Raw genomic sequence first — 19,101 nt, forward strand, 5'->3', positions numbered from 1 at the left:
CATCATCATCATCATCATCATCACCATCACAATTATCACCATCGCCACCATCATCACCACCACCATCATCACTATCACCATCACCATTATCATCACCATCATCATCACCATCATCACAATCACCATCACCACCATTGCCATCATCACCATCATCATCACCATTGTCACCATCACCACCATCATCGCCATCACCACTATGACCATCATCATCATCACCACTCCACCATCATCACCACTACCATCATTACCATCATTATTTTGATAACACTTATTAAGGTGCTTACTATGTGCCAGCAGCTTTATGTGCATTTAATCCTCACACTAACTCTATTTGATCAGCATTATTATAAACTGTACATTACAGATGAGGAAACAGAAACTCAAAATGGATGGGTAGTATTTCTAAGATCATACAGCTAGTAAATGGCTCAGGAAGGATCTGCTTCATCTTCGTGGCACCCCCTGTCTGCCAGGGGTTTCTACTGTACCATAGCACTTCCCACAGCTGCAACCTTCCTGTCAATTATGTGGCCCTTCTCTAGCCTAGGGGTTTCAGGTCATTGAACAGATAGGCCTGACCCGAGTTTGCTTTATTCTATAAACACCTGAATGAGTAAGATTTTATCTCAAATAAAATTTTTAAGCCTTGTAAAACTTTTAAAGATTGATATTGGGCACTTTGGGACTTATTGAAGTTTACACCAGGGAGGAATCTCACAATCTAGGCTGGGCTGCCTGAAGACATACTTGGAGAGAGCTCTACTTGGAGGCCTCATTGAGCTCCCCTTTGTTCTACTAACACCCCCAGCATCTCTCCCATCCAGCATGGGGTTCCTGGAAGATTAGACCCAGCACTGAAAGAAGGGGCAGTGTTTCCATGGTGCCAGGGAGTTGCCCTGACCTGTCTATCCATTAGCACAACTCACATTTGATATAGTTGCTTGGAGACGCAATGTGCTCTGTTTAAGGGGTGAGCCAGGGACAGAATGATTCCAATTGGAAACAAGTAGCTCTGGAAGCCTTGCACCCTGTATTTGAAGATAGCACAAGCCGCAGGAGCAGAGTGCTTAGAAGGACACTGGTGGGCAAGGAGGAGTTCACTTCTCTGACCCTAGGATTCTGCTGATGGCTAATGCAGACCTGCTGATATTTCTGCTGAGTTCCCATTCTTATCTGAAGTCAGCAGCAGAGGTGGTGCTAACTGCATTCAGGTAACACTTCAGAAGGTAATTTCACGCCCTGCCTCAGTGCTGATGAGGCACTATTAATTTGGGGACACTTTAACACCACTTCACTGTGCCAGCTTAGCAACCTGGCTAATTAATAGGGGAAAAAAAAGAATAAGGGGTTGACTTAAAGAGACATTGCAATGAAAAATTAAAAATTCTACTGCAAATATTTTGATACAAAGAGTTTGGTATTCTTTATATGTCAATGGAGATGGGTTATGATCTTATTGATACACAAATATGGAATTTTGCATATTTTTCTTATAAATCAGCATGGTAGAGTGTAAAAGAATCATGTACATGGGAAGTTCTTGGGTTTGAGATAAGATAGATCTGAGTTTCAATTCAGATTCTATTCTTACTGAAATAGCATGACGTCATTCAATCTCAGTGAACTCCACATTCTTCATCTGTAAATGGGGCTAGGACTTCCAACATGACAAGATTATTCTGGTTGGAGACTGCTGTGTATGATGAATTTAGGGTTGTGTTGGTCCCATAGGAGGTACTTCATAAATGGTTTATAAATGATAGTCAAATATGAGAATGTTCCAGAGTAGAAAAGCATTCTTGAAGTGAGTTCTATGAATCCAGAGTTTTTTAGACGTAAAACGCTCCTATTACCTTCCTGTACCATGAATTAACTGAAACTGCAGTCAAGAAGCCTGCTGGGTCTAGATGAAGGGATGCTCTCCAGTGCAGGCTCATCTGGGCATCAGGACCCAGCTCAGGGGTCAGCTGGTCTATAAGAGAACCAGGCTTTCAAGTCCACAATATCCAGCCTCTCAAGGTTTTTGAGTAGAGAAGTGACATGAAAGGTAGAAACTCGAGGTCAGTACATGAGGGGGGAGTCCTTCAAATTGCCTAGTACGAGCCAACCTCTGTGTGGGCTCTTGGGAACCACTCACCTAAAGCAGTGAGTCTGAACGAAGAAGGAGATGAAGCATCTTATGAGAATGTATGGTGTTAGAATATGTGGGGGTTACAATGGGTAGCACCTCTCTTTTTACTGCCTCAGTTCAGATTCAGTGAAAGAGAAGCAAAAATGAACAAAGCTTTCCCTTGAACAATTACTTCTCAGTGGGAATCTCCAGTCCAAGAGTGGAGACATTTTTTTTCTGTAAAGGGTCAGAGAGTAAACATGGCAGGCTTTGCAGGCCATAAGAAATCACATAGCAGTACAAACACCGCCATGGGCCTTGTGGACAGTGAAATCTGGATTTTTTAATAATTTTCACACGTTATGAAATATTTTTTTTGATCACTTTTAATCATTTGAAAATGTAAAACCCATTCTTAGTTCACAAGTTGTACAAAAATGGTGGTGGGCGGATTTGGCCTCTGGGTTCCAGTTGGCTGATCCGCCCTCCCTCTGCAGCATCCTGGAGAGTCAATAGGTCACCAAGGTGGTGCCCTCAAGTGGCCAAGTACGGCACAGTCCCTGTCTGATCAGCGCCGTGGGAGAAAATGGCAATGTAACAACAAAAACAGTGTGAGAAAAAGTTTATGCACATAACATTTGACATAGGCTATATATATATATTATATATATAAATATATATATAAAACAAAATATATGCGTGCATTCTGTGTACGTATATACATATATACATTCACTCTTGGTGAATATGTTTGCTACTTGGCTCCATGTGGCCTTCTTATTATTCTTTTCTGTAGTAGACACAATTTATTAAGTATTTAATGAAATAAAGTAGTGATTTTGTTTAGATGTAGCTTGAATTTTGATTTGGATTTTATATGTCTTTTCTATTTAGCTGAGTTCACGAGGCAGGAAAAATCGTGGCAGGTTGTATATCCCACATGCTATCTGGGATGTTGGTTGGGCATCTTCTCCGACATTCTGAAATAATATAGATCGCCTTGCCTCTGTCTTCCTTTTCTCCCTCAGCTTCCTTCCTTCCACAGCCAGGTCATAGTATGAATCAGGCACTGAAGAATGTAAATGAAAAAGGGCTTGAATGAATTGCAACAGGCTTGTCCTTTAATGAGGGACATAAAAGCTCCTGCCTCTTAATGCCCTCCCCCCCTCTTTCATAAGGCCAGGCCTGGAAAGCAGCTCCGAATGAGGGCAGTTCATTTTAGAGATTCTACAACTTCCTGTGCACTAGAAAGGAAAGTCTTCAAGGAAAGAATGTGGATTGGTCCCTGGTGGCCCTAAGGGCTTGGAATAGTGCTTGCTCATACTAAGGACTCCTCATATTTATTGGAAAAGGATGCTACCAATCTAGACTCTTCTGTTTCTAGATGGTTGAATTATTTCTCAAATTCCCTAAAAGCAGTAGAGAAATGAGAAATTAATATTGATTTATTGATTCACCTTCCCTTCTTCCCTGACTTAGGATGTAAGCTTTCTGAAGAGAGTTAATCATGTTCTTCATCTCATTACACATCATGATGTTCATGCAAAGCCTCTACATGATTTGTTTCATGTATGGATATATGGTTGGTTGGATGGATGGATGGATGGATCTTAATTATTTTCTCTGTCATCCCACATTCCCAAGCCCATTCCACTTCTCCACAGAATCCAATCTAGCTTACTTAGTTAATACCTTTCAAACTATCTTCCTAGCATTTATTTTGACAAATGTGTGTCCTTTAACAATTTGTGTTTGGTTGAGGGTGTCATTAAAAAATTTACAAAAATGATATGTGCTTTGACTTTCAGGCTATTTCTTACTTTTATCACTTGATCCTAATTTTCAAGATCTATGTTTCTGCACATACATCTAGCTCACGACATCTGACCCCTGAAAAGAATGGCATTTGAAGCATAGACATCATTTTATTCACCATTTCCCTGAACGTTGAGCTCCTCCAACTCTATGCTACAACAATATTTCTCCGTGGACTGAGGCATGAGTCTTGCTGGAAATCATGTTGCAGGAATGATTTCTGATGTGACTAGTCAGGCACCTGTTCTGATGGGTTGTTGCCCACTGGGTGCCAACTCTTACATGATTTGACCATCACCCTTCCCACCCCAAGAGCTGCAGGCAGGTTTCTAGAGGAGAAGGAGCATTCCCCTTTCTCCAACTCTTCCTGACACTTAATAACAAGCTTTACTATCTCCTTGTTTAATTGGTCTTTTTTTGATTGCTGGTCAAGTGTACTTGTATTTAGATTTTGCCTTCTGTAAATTTCCTAGTCTTTTTTTTCCCAATCCATGTAAGTTCCTCATGTGTTTTAGACACTAACCTCTTGAGGTTTTAGACTTTCAAATAACTTTGGATATAAGAGGTCTGGTTGAAAACATCCTTCCCCCATTCTGAGATACTAAATATATTCACCTATATTTTTTTCTAACTGTTTTATAGCTTTATCTCTCACATTTACATCTTTAATCCATTTGGAATTTATTTTTATTTTGGGAAGTAGAGACACCTATTTTTTCCTTCACGACTAAATAATCCATCTTTCATCCGTTTGTGATGCCACTTCCATCACATACCATGTTCCCCTTGGTCTATTTTTCATTTCTTTCCTTTGTTTTGATTCCTTTGTCAAAATTACAATAATTTTATTTGTATTGTTTAATATGCATTTATGGTTATGGATTAAGGGAACATCTTTGTAGGTGGTAAGGTGAGCCTGAAATTCATTTTGTGTTTTTATTTAACAATTCGTCTTGGCCATTTGCTGACACCCCACATTCTTATATTGGTTTTATTGGAAATGAATTGACTATTGGAGATCTGATACATTTTTTTGTAAATGTTATTTAAATGTAATTAATTAACATATACTGTATTATTAGTTTCAGAGGTAAAGTTTAGTGATCATCAGTGGTATATAACACCTACTGCTCGTTCCATCCCTAATTCCCATCCCCCCACCCACCTCCCTTCCAGTGACCCTCAGTTTGTTTCCTAAAGTTAAGAGCCTTTTATGGTTTGAATCTGATGCTTTTTTTTTTTTTTTTTAATCTGACACATTTTTAAAGTGTCATCACCTCATCCATGCACAGTGGTGTAGTCAACCCTTTGGTAAGGATTTCTTTTATGTCCTTTAAACAGAAACTATTTTTTCTCGATATTTTTGCATGTTTAGGATAATTCCTGGGTACTTTATAGCTTTTGCTTCCAGATGGCAAACTTTTGTTTGCGAGTAGCAGCTTATATTCTATTCTACTTTTAATTCACCACTGCTGATGAAGAAGGACACTATTAAAGTTTGCATATGGATCTCACAACTGGGAAAATTTATTAAACTTATTTGTTCTAACAACTTGTCTTTTTCTGTTAGATTTCTATGAAAATAATAACACTATCTTAAAGTAAGGATATCTCCCAATATCCCTTATTCCTTTGTTGTTGTTGTTGTTTTTCCATCAGAACATGGAATGTTCAGTAGCAGTGCTGAGCCAAAACAGAGGTAGGAAACATCTTTTTCTCGTCTTGAGCTTAAGAAAGTGCATACAACTAAATGATTTTCACCAAGTATCATGTTTGCTATAAATTTTTGGTGGGAAAATCTTATCAGGTTAAAGAAATTATTTTTAATATTCATTGTTCTAAGAGTTTTTCCCCTTTAAAAATCATAAAGATTAAACCTTAGCAAAGCTTTGCTGCATCTATTGATATGATGATATAATCCTTCTCCTTTACATCTATTAATGTGAATTAATGGATAGATTTCATAATGTTAAACCCCCTCTGTATTCTTGAAATAATGGTTGCTTGCTAGTGATGTGTAATTTTTAATACGGTGGTATTAAGTTAGTTGATATTGAATTTAAGTCTTATATCCATGTTCACAAATGAAATGGCTCCATATATTCTTGTGTGTACGAACCATCTTTATTTGGTTTCATATGAAGATATTTCTAGGTGGCACATTAATATGAACTTTTTTCATCTTTTTTTTTTTTTCAGGGGCACTGACTTAGATGACAGAGATTATTTTGTTCTTTGAAAATTTTATAGAATTCTTATAAAACTGCCAGGACCTCAGAAATTTGTTGGTGAGGAAAGGAGCCTGTGGAAGGAAGTCAAGCAAAGCCTCTCAAATTTTCAAAATTTTAATAATTGCTGATTAACTCAAGTTTTCTATTTTTAAATGGATTTGTCATTAAAATGTCTTAGTTTTCGTGGATTTCTGCCTTATTCTCACAATTAATATCTCTTAATCATTGGGTTCAACTGTTGTGTGTTTTCTAGCTTCCTGAGTTAAATTCTAAGTTGTTTTGATCTTTGACAATTTTTTTTAAAGATTTTATTTATTTATTCATGAGAGACACAGAGAGAAAGGCAGAGACACAGGCAGAGGGAGAATCAGGCTCCATGCAGGGAACCTGATGTGGGACTTGATTCTGGGACCCCAGGATCACGCACGCCCTGGGCCAAAGGCAGACGCTCAACTGCTGAGCCACCCAGGTGCCCCGGTCTTTGACATTTTTTGATAAAGGTACTCTACTCGAAGAATCAAGGAAACTGACAGAGGCTGTGAACCAGGCAAATACAGATTGCTGGGTGGTCTGGCCATCATCTGATTCATGCAAGTCTTAAAAAAGTGGGAGTCCTGAAGATTGCATCTGGTGGATTGCAACTGACTGCTGCCCTGTGGGCAGACTCGTCTTGTGTCTGTGAATTTGTGGCAGCAGGTCCTTAACTGCCTCCCTGCTACTGACATGCAAGTGCTCATGGAGACCGGTTGTGTCATCCTACCGGTTCAGTCATTAGAGATTAAGTACAATCTTTGACATGTATTTATTTATACTCATAAGGGAGTTATAAATTTATCTTTTTTTTAAAAAATTGGGTTTTTTTTTTTTTGTTTAACAAAAGCGATAAATTTTCTTCTAAGCATTGCTTTAGCTTCATCTTTCATATTTTGACCTATGATGCTTGATAAAGAGCTCACACTGAGATTGGCCCATGTCTGGAGACGGAGGCCTGGGCTACATCATATAGCATGGAAAGGCAAGGCCAGCAAAATAGTCACTCATAAGCAGCTCAGTAGAGTTATCACAGTTCACTGCTGCTCTCAAAGAAATGTAGCCAAAGGAAATTTTTTCAGATCTTTTTATTTTTATTTTTTTAGATCTTTTTATTTTTAATTATTATTAATTTATTTTTAGAGAGAAGAGTGCACATGTGAGCAGGGGAAGGGGCAGAGGGAGATAACTTTTTTAATAAAAAAATTTTTTAAGTTTTTTAAAATTTATTTGAGATTGGGGGTGGTAAGAGAGAGAGCATGAGCGAGGGGAGGGGCACAGGGAGAGGGAGAAGCAGACGCCCTGCTAAGCACGGAGACCAACTTGGGGCTCAATTCCAGGACCCTGAGATCATGATCTGAGCTGAAGGCTAGATGCTTAACTGACAGCCACCCAGGTGCCCCTGACCAAAGAAAATTAAAAAAAAAAAAAAAAAATCCTCTTTTCTATTGTTATCTGCATGACTTAAGGAACATTAAATGGGATCTCATTCATAACTCTGAATCACCCTTCTAGACTGCATTTGGATCTTCATTTGGCCATGCATTGATTTGTATCTTTACTTACAGAACTCTTAGAGAAAAGGAGAAACAGCCAGTGGTGTGTGTAATGACAATGGTCCTGAGGTAGAATTAAATACATGTCCCCCTCACCATTGTCCCTATCTTTCATTCATACAATAGGAGTCACTTCCTGTTTTCTTTGGGAGCAGGGAATGAGGCCAAAAAGAACTTGAGTTTCGTGGAAGAGGAATGGTGCTATGGTAGACTGTATCCTTCCATCAATGTCTCTTGTCCCACGTGCTCTTCTGGAAGCTAGTCACTCCTCTAGCAGATGTAGAAACAGTCTTCTCCACTCGAAGCTCGGCCACCTTTGTGACTGCCCTGATCAACAGGGCACAGCTGAAGTAAGCTGCCATACATTTCTTCCTTGTTCTTTTGGGATGCTCACTCTTGGAACCTAGCCACTATGCTCCCAGAGCAGTTAGGCCAGCCCTCATCGGCACGTGCACGTGTTCTGACTGTCAGCCCAGCTGAAGTCCTGGTCAAAAGCCAACATAACTGTCAAGTGTGTGAGTGAAGACACCTCCAGGTGATTCTAGCCTCCAGATTGCAAGTTATCCCAGGCATAAGAGAGAAAAGACAAGCTATCTCCATTGTTTGTATTTCTGACCTGCAGAAAGTGGGAGCGTAATGAAATGGTTGTTCTATGTCACTAAGTATGGAATGATTGTCATGTTGCAATAATAATCAGAATGGGCATTCTAATTTTTTCCTTTTGGTGGTGGAGATAAGTAGACTCCGCAACCCAGTTCTTCAAAACCCTGAGTGCTCTCAAGGTAGCTCCTGTGTCACTCTGCTCAGTGATTTCTCTCTCTCTTTTTTTTTTTTAAAGGTTGTATGTATTTATTGATGAGAGACACACAGAGAGAGGCAGAGACATAGGCAGAGGGAGAAGCAGACTCCTGGCAGGGAGCCTGATTCTCGACTCGATCCCAGACCCTGGGATTAGACCCTGAGCCAAAGGCAGACACTCAACAGCTTAGCCACTCAAGCATCCCTGATTTCTCCCTTTAACAGACCATGGACAAGTACACTTTCCCAGAGCAGCTGATGCAAGATGATGGCCCATCAAGTTGGTCTTAATTTCTCTTTGAAAAGGGCCCCATTTCTTTATAATTATCTCAACAACTGATGCTCTTGTGAAGGAATAGGTGCCTCTGTGCTTGGTCCTGCCTTCTCGTCCACCACCAGGGCTTCTAGTCTGTCGCCTGGGCCTTGGCAACATCACCCTGCTCCCATACAACTCTGAGAGGGCTCACCTGGGCTCTCAGATCCAGCACATCACCCACCTCAGCTCAGTGATGCCACCAACAGAGCATCAGTGCATATATAACCTCCACATGGTTCTCATGAATGGTGACAACACTGGTGTGGTGGGTAGGTTGGTGCCCAGGGGGAAGTGGTGGGAGATGCGGCCTTAAAGCAGGATGGGGTCCAGATCTTGTCCTCTGGGCAACAGTCCAAGGGGGGTATTGAAGTCGAGGAGGGGTGAGGCAGGGGTCCCATTGGCAAGTGTCTGATGGGAGATTGAATGTAGGCAGTGGAAATGGGCTTGGAGGAGACAGGAGACGCTCTTTGTGAGGTAGAACAGACAGGATTTAGTGATCAGTTAAATGCTGAGCACAGGAAACAGATGGTGTCTTCCAATTTGAATGAATGGAAAGTGAAGGCATAAAACAAGAGCTGGAGGACAGAAGACAGGATAAGGTGAAGGGGCAAGAAAAAGAGGGAAGTTGATGGTTGACCTGAACGTTGGACCAGGACTCAGCTGAACATGAGGAAAAGCATGGAAGGCCTGAAAGGAATTCCAGGGGCATCATCCCAGAGCTAGTAACAGAAGCCACGGGAAGGGGCCCCAATGTCCCAGGACAGGGAGGGTACCCATGGAGAAGAGGATGAGGCCGAAGGAGTCACCTTTGGTGGTGGCCTTCTGTGAAGAGTGGAGGGAGCAGTCATGGACAGAGGGTGAGAACCAGGAGAGTGGGCTCTCCATGTCTCCTGATATGGCTCCTGGCACCCAGTAGGTGCTCAGGGAATGTCCACCAGAGTGGAGAGACCTATCAGCGGAGCCAACTGCAGCTTATCTCCAACACAAGGAAAACACCAGACCACATGAGAGGAACAAAAGTTAGAGAAAGAACAGCTACTTCAGGCGAAGGTCTGCTCCAGGAGTGTCAGCCACGCTGGCCTGACAGGCGTCGACTGGAGACGGGCTAGCACTTTGCATCCAAATGTCAGGCAAGCTGTGACAGACTGCAAACGGTGACAGACACATGCTGTGTGGTGCAGCCCCAGCTGGCCGGCGGAGGGGAAGGAGGGTACTGCCACCCAGGCCCTAGGGCTTGAGCAGCCCTCACCACCCGGTCCCCGTGCCCACCAGTGTCAGTGGTCTCCTGCCATTCGCAGGCCGTGCATATGCAGAGAAGGGAACAGCTGTGTGGGGCATGGTAGGACATGATGGTGGAGAAGGGACAGATCTCACTGCTCGATGCCACCTCAGCAGAGACGCGGGAGGAGAAGTCTGTGGACCTGAGAGCATCTGAGCATCAGGACCAGAAGCTGACATTCCACCGGTGAGATTGTTCTGTCTCCTGTCCCTGGAGGAGCTGATGCAGGCGCAAAAGCAATGAGTCTTCCAGAAGTAAGAAATGGGCAGAAGCCGGGGTGAGGAGGCTGGCCCAGGGCAGACCAGCAGAGAGCAGCCTGGGCACCAGATTCCAGAATCAGGCTATGATTCGCATAAGCCTAAAATGGAATGCTCACCTTGCAGCAAGTGATCAAAACAACGCACTTGCGTCTCCCACTCTGCCTTTCATCTCTCAGGGTGACCCTGCCCTGGATGAAGACAGAGGCAGCTCCTAGGACATTTCCTCCTGCTCTTGGGGAATAGAGGGCCCCTCAGTGCTCCCAGTCTCTGCTCATAGAGTTGCCACCCTGGCATTAAATTCTCCACTCCCCTCCCTCCCCGGCCCGGGTCCCTGTTCCAGGCTGCTGAAGAAGAGGGGACACGTGTCTCTTCCCTCACCCTGCCCCCCTGCTCCTCGGCTGCACTCCTGAATCTCCTGCTCCATCCCAGACCTGGGAAAGCAAGGGGCAGGATAGAGGAGAGGGGTGAGGGAGGAGTGTCTGGGCTCCGTCCATTGCGGCCTCCCCCATGCTGTGGACCCTAGGGCATGGCCTCTGGAGGCCACACAGACAGGCTCCCTTGCCCCTTGCTTCTGGTTGGGTTTATGGCCAGTGAGAATCTATCAAGAGATTGGAGGGGAGGAGGAAAGGTCAAATGTTTATTCCCCCAGCTTGTCCCTGTGGGCTGCATCCTGGAAGAAAGTCCCAGTTCCTGCCAGTTGTCTACCGTCCTCAGCTGTCCCTCTGGGGCCAAGTGACCACTTCCTCTCTTTATCCATTCAAGTCCAAGGCTAGGAACTGCCAGGACCTTGACTGGTACAGGAATGATGGTCCTCACACGGCCTGGCCGGGCTTCCTGCTCTGCCAGCCTAGAGGACGGATGAAACTGACTTGTCTTCCTCTGGAGAACCCCCCTTTCATGAGTTCTTCAGAGGCTCCCCGTTTGCTCCTCTCCAACATCCCCAGTCCTGGCCAGTCCTCTGAGCTTCCTTTCTCAGCCCCACATGCAGCCCATGACAACCCACATCTGGTCCTTAGAAAAGGCTCACACCTTCCTGCCCCCAGCCAGCTGTGGGTGAGGGCCACACTCTCCACTCCTCTGGCACAGCTTTTCTCTGGTCCCACGGATGATTCTCCTGGCAGGATGGGACTCCAGCCCCCTGTCAGTTTTGGTTTCTCAGGCACCAGTTTGTGCATCCCCAACTTCAGGACACACTTCAAAACTCCCTTTGAAGGCCCTCTCGCTAAGCTTGGGCTACAGAGGAGGAACCCCAAATCGGAGGTGAAGCTCACAGAAAGGTAACAGCTCTCTCCAAAGACCAACATTCATCCACCTTCACCCCCAAAGTCCCTTGGAGGCCACGCTCAGCAGGATCGAACTGAGGACATGGCACTACTCTGCCCAAGAGTCTCATCCTTGACCCAACAGGCTCATCTCCTGTGGACAACCCTGTGCTAAAGCTCCTGCTGGGCTGGCTGGTTTTTTTTTTTTTTTTTCCAGTGGCTGGGGTTCTTTAAGAGCTGCACTGTCTTCTGAGGCTCCCTTCAGCCCATTCTCCTTCCCCCTCCTTCCACCTTCTTCTCCTCATTTTGTGGATGCCAAGCCTGTATCTACAGCCTTAGAGGCTCTCCCTTCCTACCCTTGCTCGCTCTCCTCTTCATCATTCCAAGGCATTACCACCAATAGCCATGAGAAGAAAATTGAAACACTGCTAAAATCATATTAACACATTGCAATTTGATCTGAAATTACGGTTTTAACTTCTGAGCTTGACCAATTTGCTGAAGTACCAATTTAATAATCAGGCCTTTTATCTCTGACTTCATCTCTCTGCATTAGCAGCCAGTCCTGTGATTGAAAATCAACATCTTAATGTAATAGTTCTATGATTTACAGAACATTTGCAATAGCCAACATTTTATTATAGACAAATGAGTTATAGCATTTTAAGGTATACATTTGAAGTTTTAGCTAGTTTAAGAATATTACTGTATAAAATAGAAGTCGAAATACTGAAGTAGTAACGTTGATAAATAACTCTGTTTACCCCATAAGTGGTATACACACACACTGCACTGAGGAAAAACTGGGTCTGGTGAGTCTGTTGATGCAGCCTGATGTTTCAAATCAATGGAGGCACTTCAGGGTTATCTTCAAAGTCAGGATTTTCCTCACTTGGTATAATTTTGGGTTCAGCTCGAACTCTTTGGAGCCTGTGTTTTTTCTCTTGAACTATGTTAGCCACATCAGGGATGGAACGCTTGCTAGGATCTACTTCTAGTTTCTCAATTTGCTTGCTTCTGTAAGAGCAAAAAAGGCAAGAGGAAATTGAGATGCCATTTTAAATTAAATTTCAAACAGAGTCAATTCATTCATTCATTTATTCAGCAAACATCAGCAAGAGCTATCCTTAGAGCATAGAGACACAATAAGAGACCGTCCCTGGTTTCAAGTAGCTCAGAGCCTTGTAGGAGCAAGAGTGGACAAGTAAAGTGCTGTTGCATGATAGCAAGGGGAGGTGGGCTGGGAGACTCTACTCACCTGAAAATATGTATTTATTTCCTTTTTTAAAGATTTTATTTTTAAGCAATCTCTACACCCAACATGGGGCTCGAATTCACAACCTGAGATCAAGAGCTGAATGTTCTACTGACTAAGCCAGCCAGATGCCCTGCATCTGAGAATCTTTCAATAATACAGCAGGCGAACCCCACAGCCAGGATCAATAACAGAAGCACCATGGGCAGGTCTTATTCCTGCATGTAGCTAATCAGGCTCCTGGACCCTGCTGCTTCAGATGATTCAGCCTGCATGCAGGGACATTTATATACACTCAGGTGCTGAGAAAGCTCTCTCTATCAATTTCTCTTGTATCTTTGGTATATAGCTTTACTGAATACATGTTAAATAAATGAAAAAATATTGTACTATTGTGCAATCATAAAATTAAATAAGACATTATCTCTGACCTACAGAAAATCACAGGCAGCATCATCCAGGAGCCCTTCAGATGCAATGCATGGCAGGGAGGAAGGTTCAACTCAACTCTGGAGAGTGTAAGCCTCTGTTGTACTTGTAACCCTTCCCCCTCATTCCTGCCACTGCCTATCCTGGAGGCACTCGAATTTTTAATTCTTCTCAATATTTTGACTAATACACATGGACCCACTGAAGGAAAGTGTAATGTATACAAAGAGTATAAACCATAAATATTCTGAAGACCCAGATTGCACACTACAAACTATCCAGGAAATAATAGTTTCCAAAGACCGACATTATAGTCATTATTAAATATAGCTCTACTTTTTAATCCCCATACTCTTATTTAAAAGGCTATCATATCTGTGGCTTAATTAGGTAAATATGTAAATTCATCTATTATAATTATGTTGACTTTGAGGAAAAGCAGCCTATCTCACTTCCAGGCATATACCTCTTGCCCCACAACTTCTGGATCTTAGCAATAGACCCTGACCTCAGCCAGTTCAGTTATCTGTGGCTCATCCACTTCAGACATTGTGAGGAATAATTTGCGTGCAGGACTTTAATTGGTCATGAGTGTCTGGGTAATAGACAGCGAACAGATAGGCCAGGGGCACCTGTGGATCATGCTAATCCCAAAATGAGGAGCTTTTGTCCCTTGCTCTTTCCTCCCTCAATGTCAGATGCCTGAAATGACAGATGCCCATCATCAGTTTTACCCACTACCTGACTGTCAGAACCAGAACCTCTGGAGTCTAGTAAAAATAACTGGAAGGCAAAATGAATATATTTACTACCACAGAAAATAGCAAAAGAAAAGGTCTAAAATCATTAGGCATAAAACACATTAAGGATTGATTCCTTTTATTAAAGAACATAAGGAAAGAACTTTCTTCTGGTAATATAGAAGGCTAGACTATTTGGACCAAGGATTTCCACCTCCCACTGAAAACATTAGGGAGATCATGAAAGATGTGACAAGATAATAAGGAACCCTATGGTCAGAATTCAGTAAAAGGAGGAACCAGGGAGGAAGTGAATCCCCAAAGCCACCTTTGCCCTGAGGGAATTTGCTGAGGCCCTAGAGGGGTGCTTTTTGGTCTTGCTGACCTTCTAGAGTGTAGGAACAGAGGTCAAGGTCCTGAGCATGCCAAGTAGGCAGCCCGACAGGATGCCCTCTCTACCAGAAGGTTTTTGTATCATGTATGAGTGAATGAAAAATAAACCCACTCTGCCTACCTCCCAAGGGACTGTGAGGAGAGTGGGACAGAAAAGGGCTGAGTTGTCACCACAGCTGGTGCTTCATGTGCTTATAGCAGCCATGGTTAAAAACCATCGATCTTGAATTTAGAGTGAGGTGGTTCCAAACTGGCAGTGTCCTCAGGTAGGGTCTGCCCCAAAGCACATGCCAATGCCTCCTGGCTGAGCACCTCCCAGGCTTCTGAGAAGCCCTCAAACTATTTTCTAAGGCAATGGAGCAGTTTGCCATCAAAAGTAACAAGCACTCCAGGAAAAATGGTACTTTGCATAGGAACCACCATAAACAACAAGAACACAAATAGAAACTAAAAACCTCAAATTATGAATAGGAAAGCATGAATTCTTAAACTAATAAAATGTTTCAGACTTAGTAGTATAATGTTGAACTTTTTCTCTGGGATTGGCTATCCGACAGAGATGCCTGCTCCTCATCTCCATTCCACATTGTACTGGTGCCTTTCTTTATGCACTAAGCATGAAAAAGAAATATAAAATACAGGATCAGGAAGAAAGAAAGTCACCATTATCTATAGACATATAGAAAATCCAAAAGAACCAACAAATTAATAAAATAGAAGGTCGGTAAGGTTGCTCGTTACGAAACCAAACATAGAAGTGCATTACATAGTGGTGATGGTTGTACAATATTGTGAATACACTAAGTGCCCCTTTCAAATACTTAAGATGGTGAATTTTATGTTATATGTATTTTACCACAGTAAAACATTAATTGGAAATCTATATACTAGCAATAAAACACATTTACAATAGCATCAAAATATCACATGCCTAAAAAAATAATACAATATGGGTATATGTAACATGAATCTGGACACAAACCTTGCAGCCTTCATAAGAATTAACTCAAAATAGATCACTGACCTAAATACAAAACACAAAACTGTAAAACTCCTAGAAAAGAACATAAGAGAAGAGCTAACCAATCCGAGTATGGCAACACCATTTTAGATACAACAGCAAAGGCATGATCCATGAAAGAAATAACTGACAAGCTGGATTTCATTAAAATTAAAAACTTCTGCTCCATGAGAGATAATTTTGGGAGAATGACAAGACAAGCCACAGACTGGGGGAAAATATTTGCGAAAAACATCTGATGAATGACTGTTATCCAAAACATACAAAGAACTCCTCAAACACAATAATAAGAAAACAGTGTGTTTGAAAGAAGCACCACGGACCTCACCAGCGAAGATGTACAGTTGGCAAATAAGCAAATGAAAAGATGCTCCAGACCATATGTCATCAGGGAAATGCAAATTAAAACAACAAGGAGATGCTAGTACATGCATATTAGAATGGCCAAAGTCCAGAACGTTGACACCACAGAATGCTGGCAAAAATGAAGAGCAACAGGAACTCTGAGACATTCCTAGCAGGGACGTAAAGTGGTACAGTCACTGTGGAAGACACATTGGCAGTTTCTTATATAGCTAAATGTACCCTTAACCATGTGATCCAGCAATCACACTTCTTGGTATTCACCCAAAGGAGTTGAGAACTTATGTCCACACAAAGACCAACACACAGTGTTTATAGCAGCTTGATTCATAATTGCCCCAAACTGGAAGCAACCAAGATGTCTTTCAGTAGGTGAATGGATAAATAAATTGTGGTCCATTCAGATAACAGAATATTATTCAGCACTAAAAAGGAATACACTCTCAAGTCATGAAAAGACATGGAGGAGCCCTAAATGTATACTACTAAGTGAAAGAAGCCAATCTGGAAAGGCTATATATATGCTGTATGATTCCAACTCCAGGACATCCTGGAAAAGGTAAAACATAGAGACAGTAAAAAGATCGATCGTTGCTAGGGGTTGGGGTGGAGGAGAGAGGGATGAATGGGTGAAGCACAGGTATTTTTAGGGCAGTGAAACTACTCTGTATGATGCTATGACATGGATGCATATCATTATATATTTGTCAAAGCCCAAAGAATGAACAACCCCAAGTTTGAACCCTAATGTAAACTATGAATTTTGCATAATAATGATGTGTATTAATGTAGGTTCATTAGTTGCAACAAATGTACCACTCTGGTGGTGGATGATGACAGCGGGGAAGACTGTGCATGAGTGGGGGCAGCAGACATATATGGGAAATTCTATGCTTTTCACTCAATTTTCCTGTGAACCTAAGACAGCTCTAAAGAAAAAAAAGTCTATTAAAAAAAAAAAAAAAAGACACCATGAAGAGAGTAGAAAAGCAAGCCCAAGAATATACTAAGATTTATAATTTTGGCTCTACTATCACTTAGCAGTTTTGTGATCTTGGGCAAATTAATCTCTTTCAGTCTCAGACCATTAGGAATAACTGGGTTTTCTCTTATTTTGAAGATGAAAGACGGGGGATGGATGGTATCACGTCGCACAGAGTAGGCACTCAACATCAATAAACCCATTCTGAGCTTCTGAGCAAGTTCTGCGTCCTCCTTGATCAGACAGTGTCACGGGACCACAAGAGTTCACAGGCTTGGTTACCTCCCCCATAAAACATGATCCCCTCCAGTCCCAATGAAAAGAACCTCACTCCATGGATCTTCTCCCTCCAGTCACTCTGTCTGCACAGCAAGAGGAAAGAGGTCACTGGCTATCAGAGAGTTGGCGGGCCTATTCTGGCCCTCCTGGTGTATCACTATGTCTTCCATCCTCCTCCCCCTCAAACTCACAGCTGCCTGACCTCATTCCCATGTGCAGTCTCCACAGGCAGCTGTTTGGCTCATGGGATTGCCCAGCCAGAGGCTGAGATGATGTGGATGGTTGGTGAAGTTTGTCAATGATTAAGGAGCATCACACAGATATGCTATGCGTGGCTGGGAGGTGATTATTTCTTAGTAATGAAAATGAACAAGAGAGGCTTTGCTAACATAATGTAGGCTGTAAACACTGTTAGGGTGATCTTCCTGGGTCTGAAAACCAGCTCCACGCTGTTTGCAATGACTGGGCTTCCCATACCTGTGATTCCTCACAAACTGGATTCACACTCTACATGTGTGGATGCTGTTGGAGGTTGATTAGGACCATGAATATTCATGATAGCACAATACCCTAGAATCTCTGTAAGTTACACGTATATCTGACGTGGAAGCCACCAAAGTGAGAAATACGAGAGTGGGTCTCCAAGGTTAAATCCAGCAACCCACCTTTCAGAAGGAATTAACTCCACACCTGTTGTTAGACAAACCCCATGTTCGAAAATCTACAAAACTTCCACAGTTGACTTGGAATATGTGAATGCCTGACTGCTTATATTATGCAAGACATAAATATAGCTCTTGTTCAGGTATTTTTGTGATGATAATTTCAGCATATACATTTGTATCACAAAGATAGTTTGCCTGGGTTCAAAATAGATTTTGCCATCTGGATGGTAAGAGTCTGGAAATCATGACAAGTAGAAGGAAAGTTGAAAGGCCTGGGATGTGCATTCTAAGGAAGAACTGAAATAAGGAGAACTTTGTCCAGAATACTTTGCTTATGGAAACTGGGCTTTGTTCTGACGGTCTTCAGGGGGGAAAGCTAGAATGTTCGGTGGGAAATGGAGGAGAGGCTTCTTGCCACTAGGGAATATGGAGAGCGGGGAGGGATCCCGTGAGAGAGAAGCTGACGCCAGAGGCTCACAGATGACATGTAAGGAGAGGTTGACAGGAGGGCACATGGTGGGGTCTCTTGGCCCTTGCAGCCCTGAGAGTTTTAGGATTTATGAAGTGACATGCAGGCCGTGAATGGGCAGCATGAGCAGCATTATGAACAGGGCTCAGCAAAGCTGCCCCAACATGTCACGGCCTCCAGACCCTCAGATATTCAGAGCTTCTCTCCCTCATTTGCCGTATCGGTAAACTGAGGATATTACTCAGCTATTAGAAATGACAAATACCCACCATTTGCTTCAACGTGGATGGAACTGGAGGGTATTATGCTGAGTGAAGTAAGTCAGTCGGAGAAGGACAAACATTATATGTTCTCATTCATTTGGGGAATATAAATAATAGTGAAAGGGAATATAAGGGAAGGGAGAAGAAATGTGTGGGAAATATCAGAAAGGGAGACAGAACGTAAAGACTGCTAACTCTGGGAAACGAACTAGGGGTGGTAGAAGGGGAGGAGGGCGGGGGGTGGGAGTGAATGGGTGACGGGCACTGGGGGTTATGTTAGTAAATTGAACACCAATAAAAAATAAATTAAAAAAAAAAACAGGGAGCACTAAGTGTGTTAATATGGGTGGAACACACGGAATAGTGCCCGATACAAAGTGAGTGCTCAGTAAACGTGAGCGGTCACTGGTGCTGACTTCACCACTCCTTACCATTTTCCTCACAAGAAATTGGGGCCCGTCTGTACGCGCATTTGTTTTTTAGGGATCAAGAGCCCTATAAATTGAGAGTCTATGTTTTGGGAACAAACATTAACATTCATAGCAGAAATCATTTTTAAGCTTTTAATAATTGTATCTTTGGGGA

The 19,101-nt window shown here is 42.6% G+C and overlaps 1 protein-coding gene across 4 annotated transcripts in view; it reads right to left on the bottom strand.

Moving 5' to 3' along the window:
• Nucleotides 1-12,274: 12,274 nt before the first annotated feature.
• DNAAF11 (dynein axonemal assembly factor 11) overlaps nucleotides 12,275-19,101 on the bottom strand; it is a 69,724-nt gene continuing 62,897 nt past the window's right edge. For all 4 annotated transcript variants that reach the window (XM_072774527.1, XM_072774526.1, XM_072774525.1 and 1 more), the window contains one exon: nucleotides 12,275-12,674. In XM_072774527.1, the coding sequence (XP_072630628.1) occupies nucleotides 12,497-12,674 (178 nt within the window). In that variant the 3' untranslated portion in view covers nucleotides 12,275-12,496. The remainder of the gene's footprint in view (nucleotides 12,675-19,101) is intronic.

The sequence above is a fragment of the Canis lupus genome, chromosome 14 (assembly GCF_048164855.1).
Source record: "Canis lupus baileyi chromosome 14, mCanLup2.hap1, whole genome shotgun sequence".
NCBI lineage: Eukaryota > Metazoa > Chordata > Mammalia > Carnivora > Canidae > Canis > Canis lupus.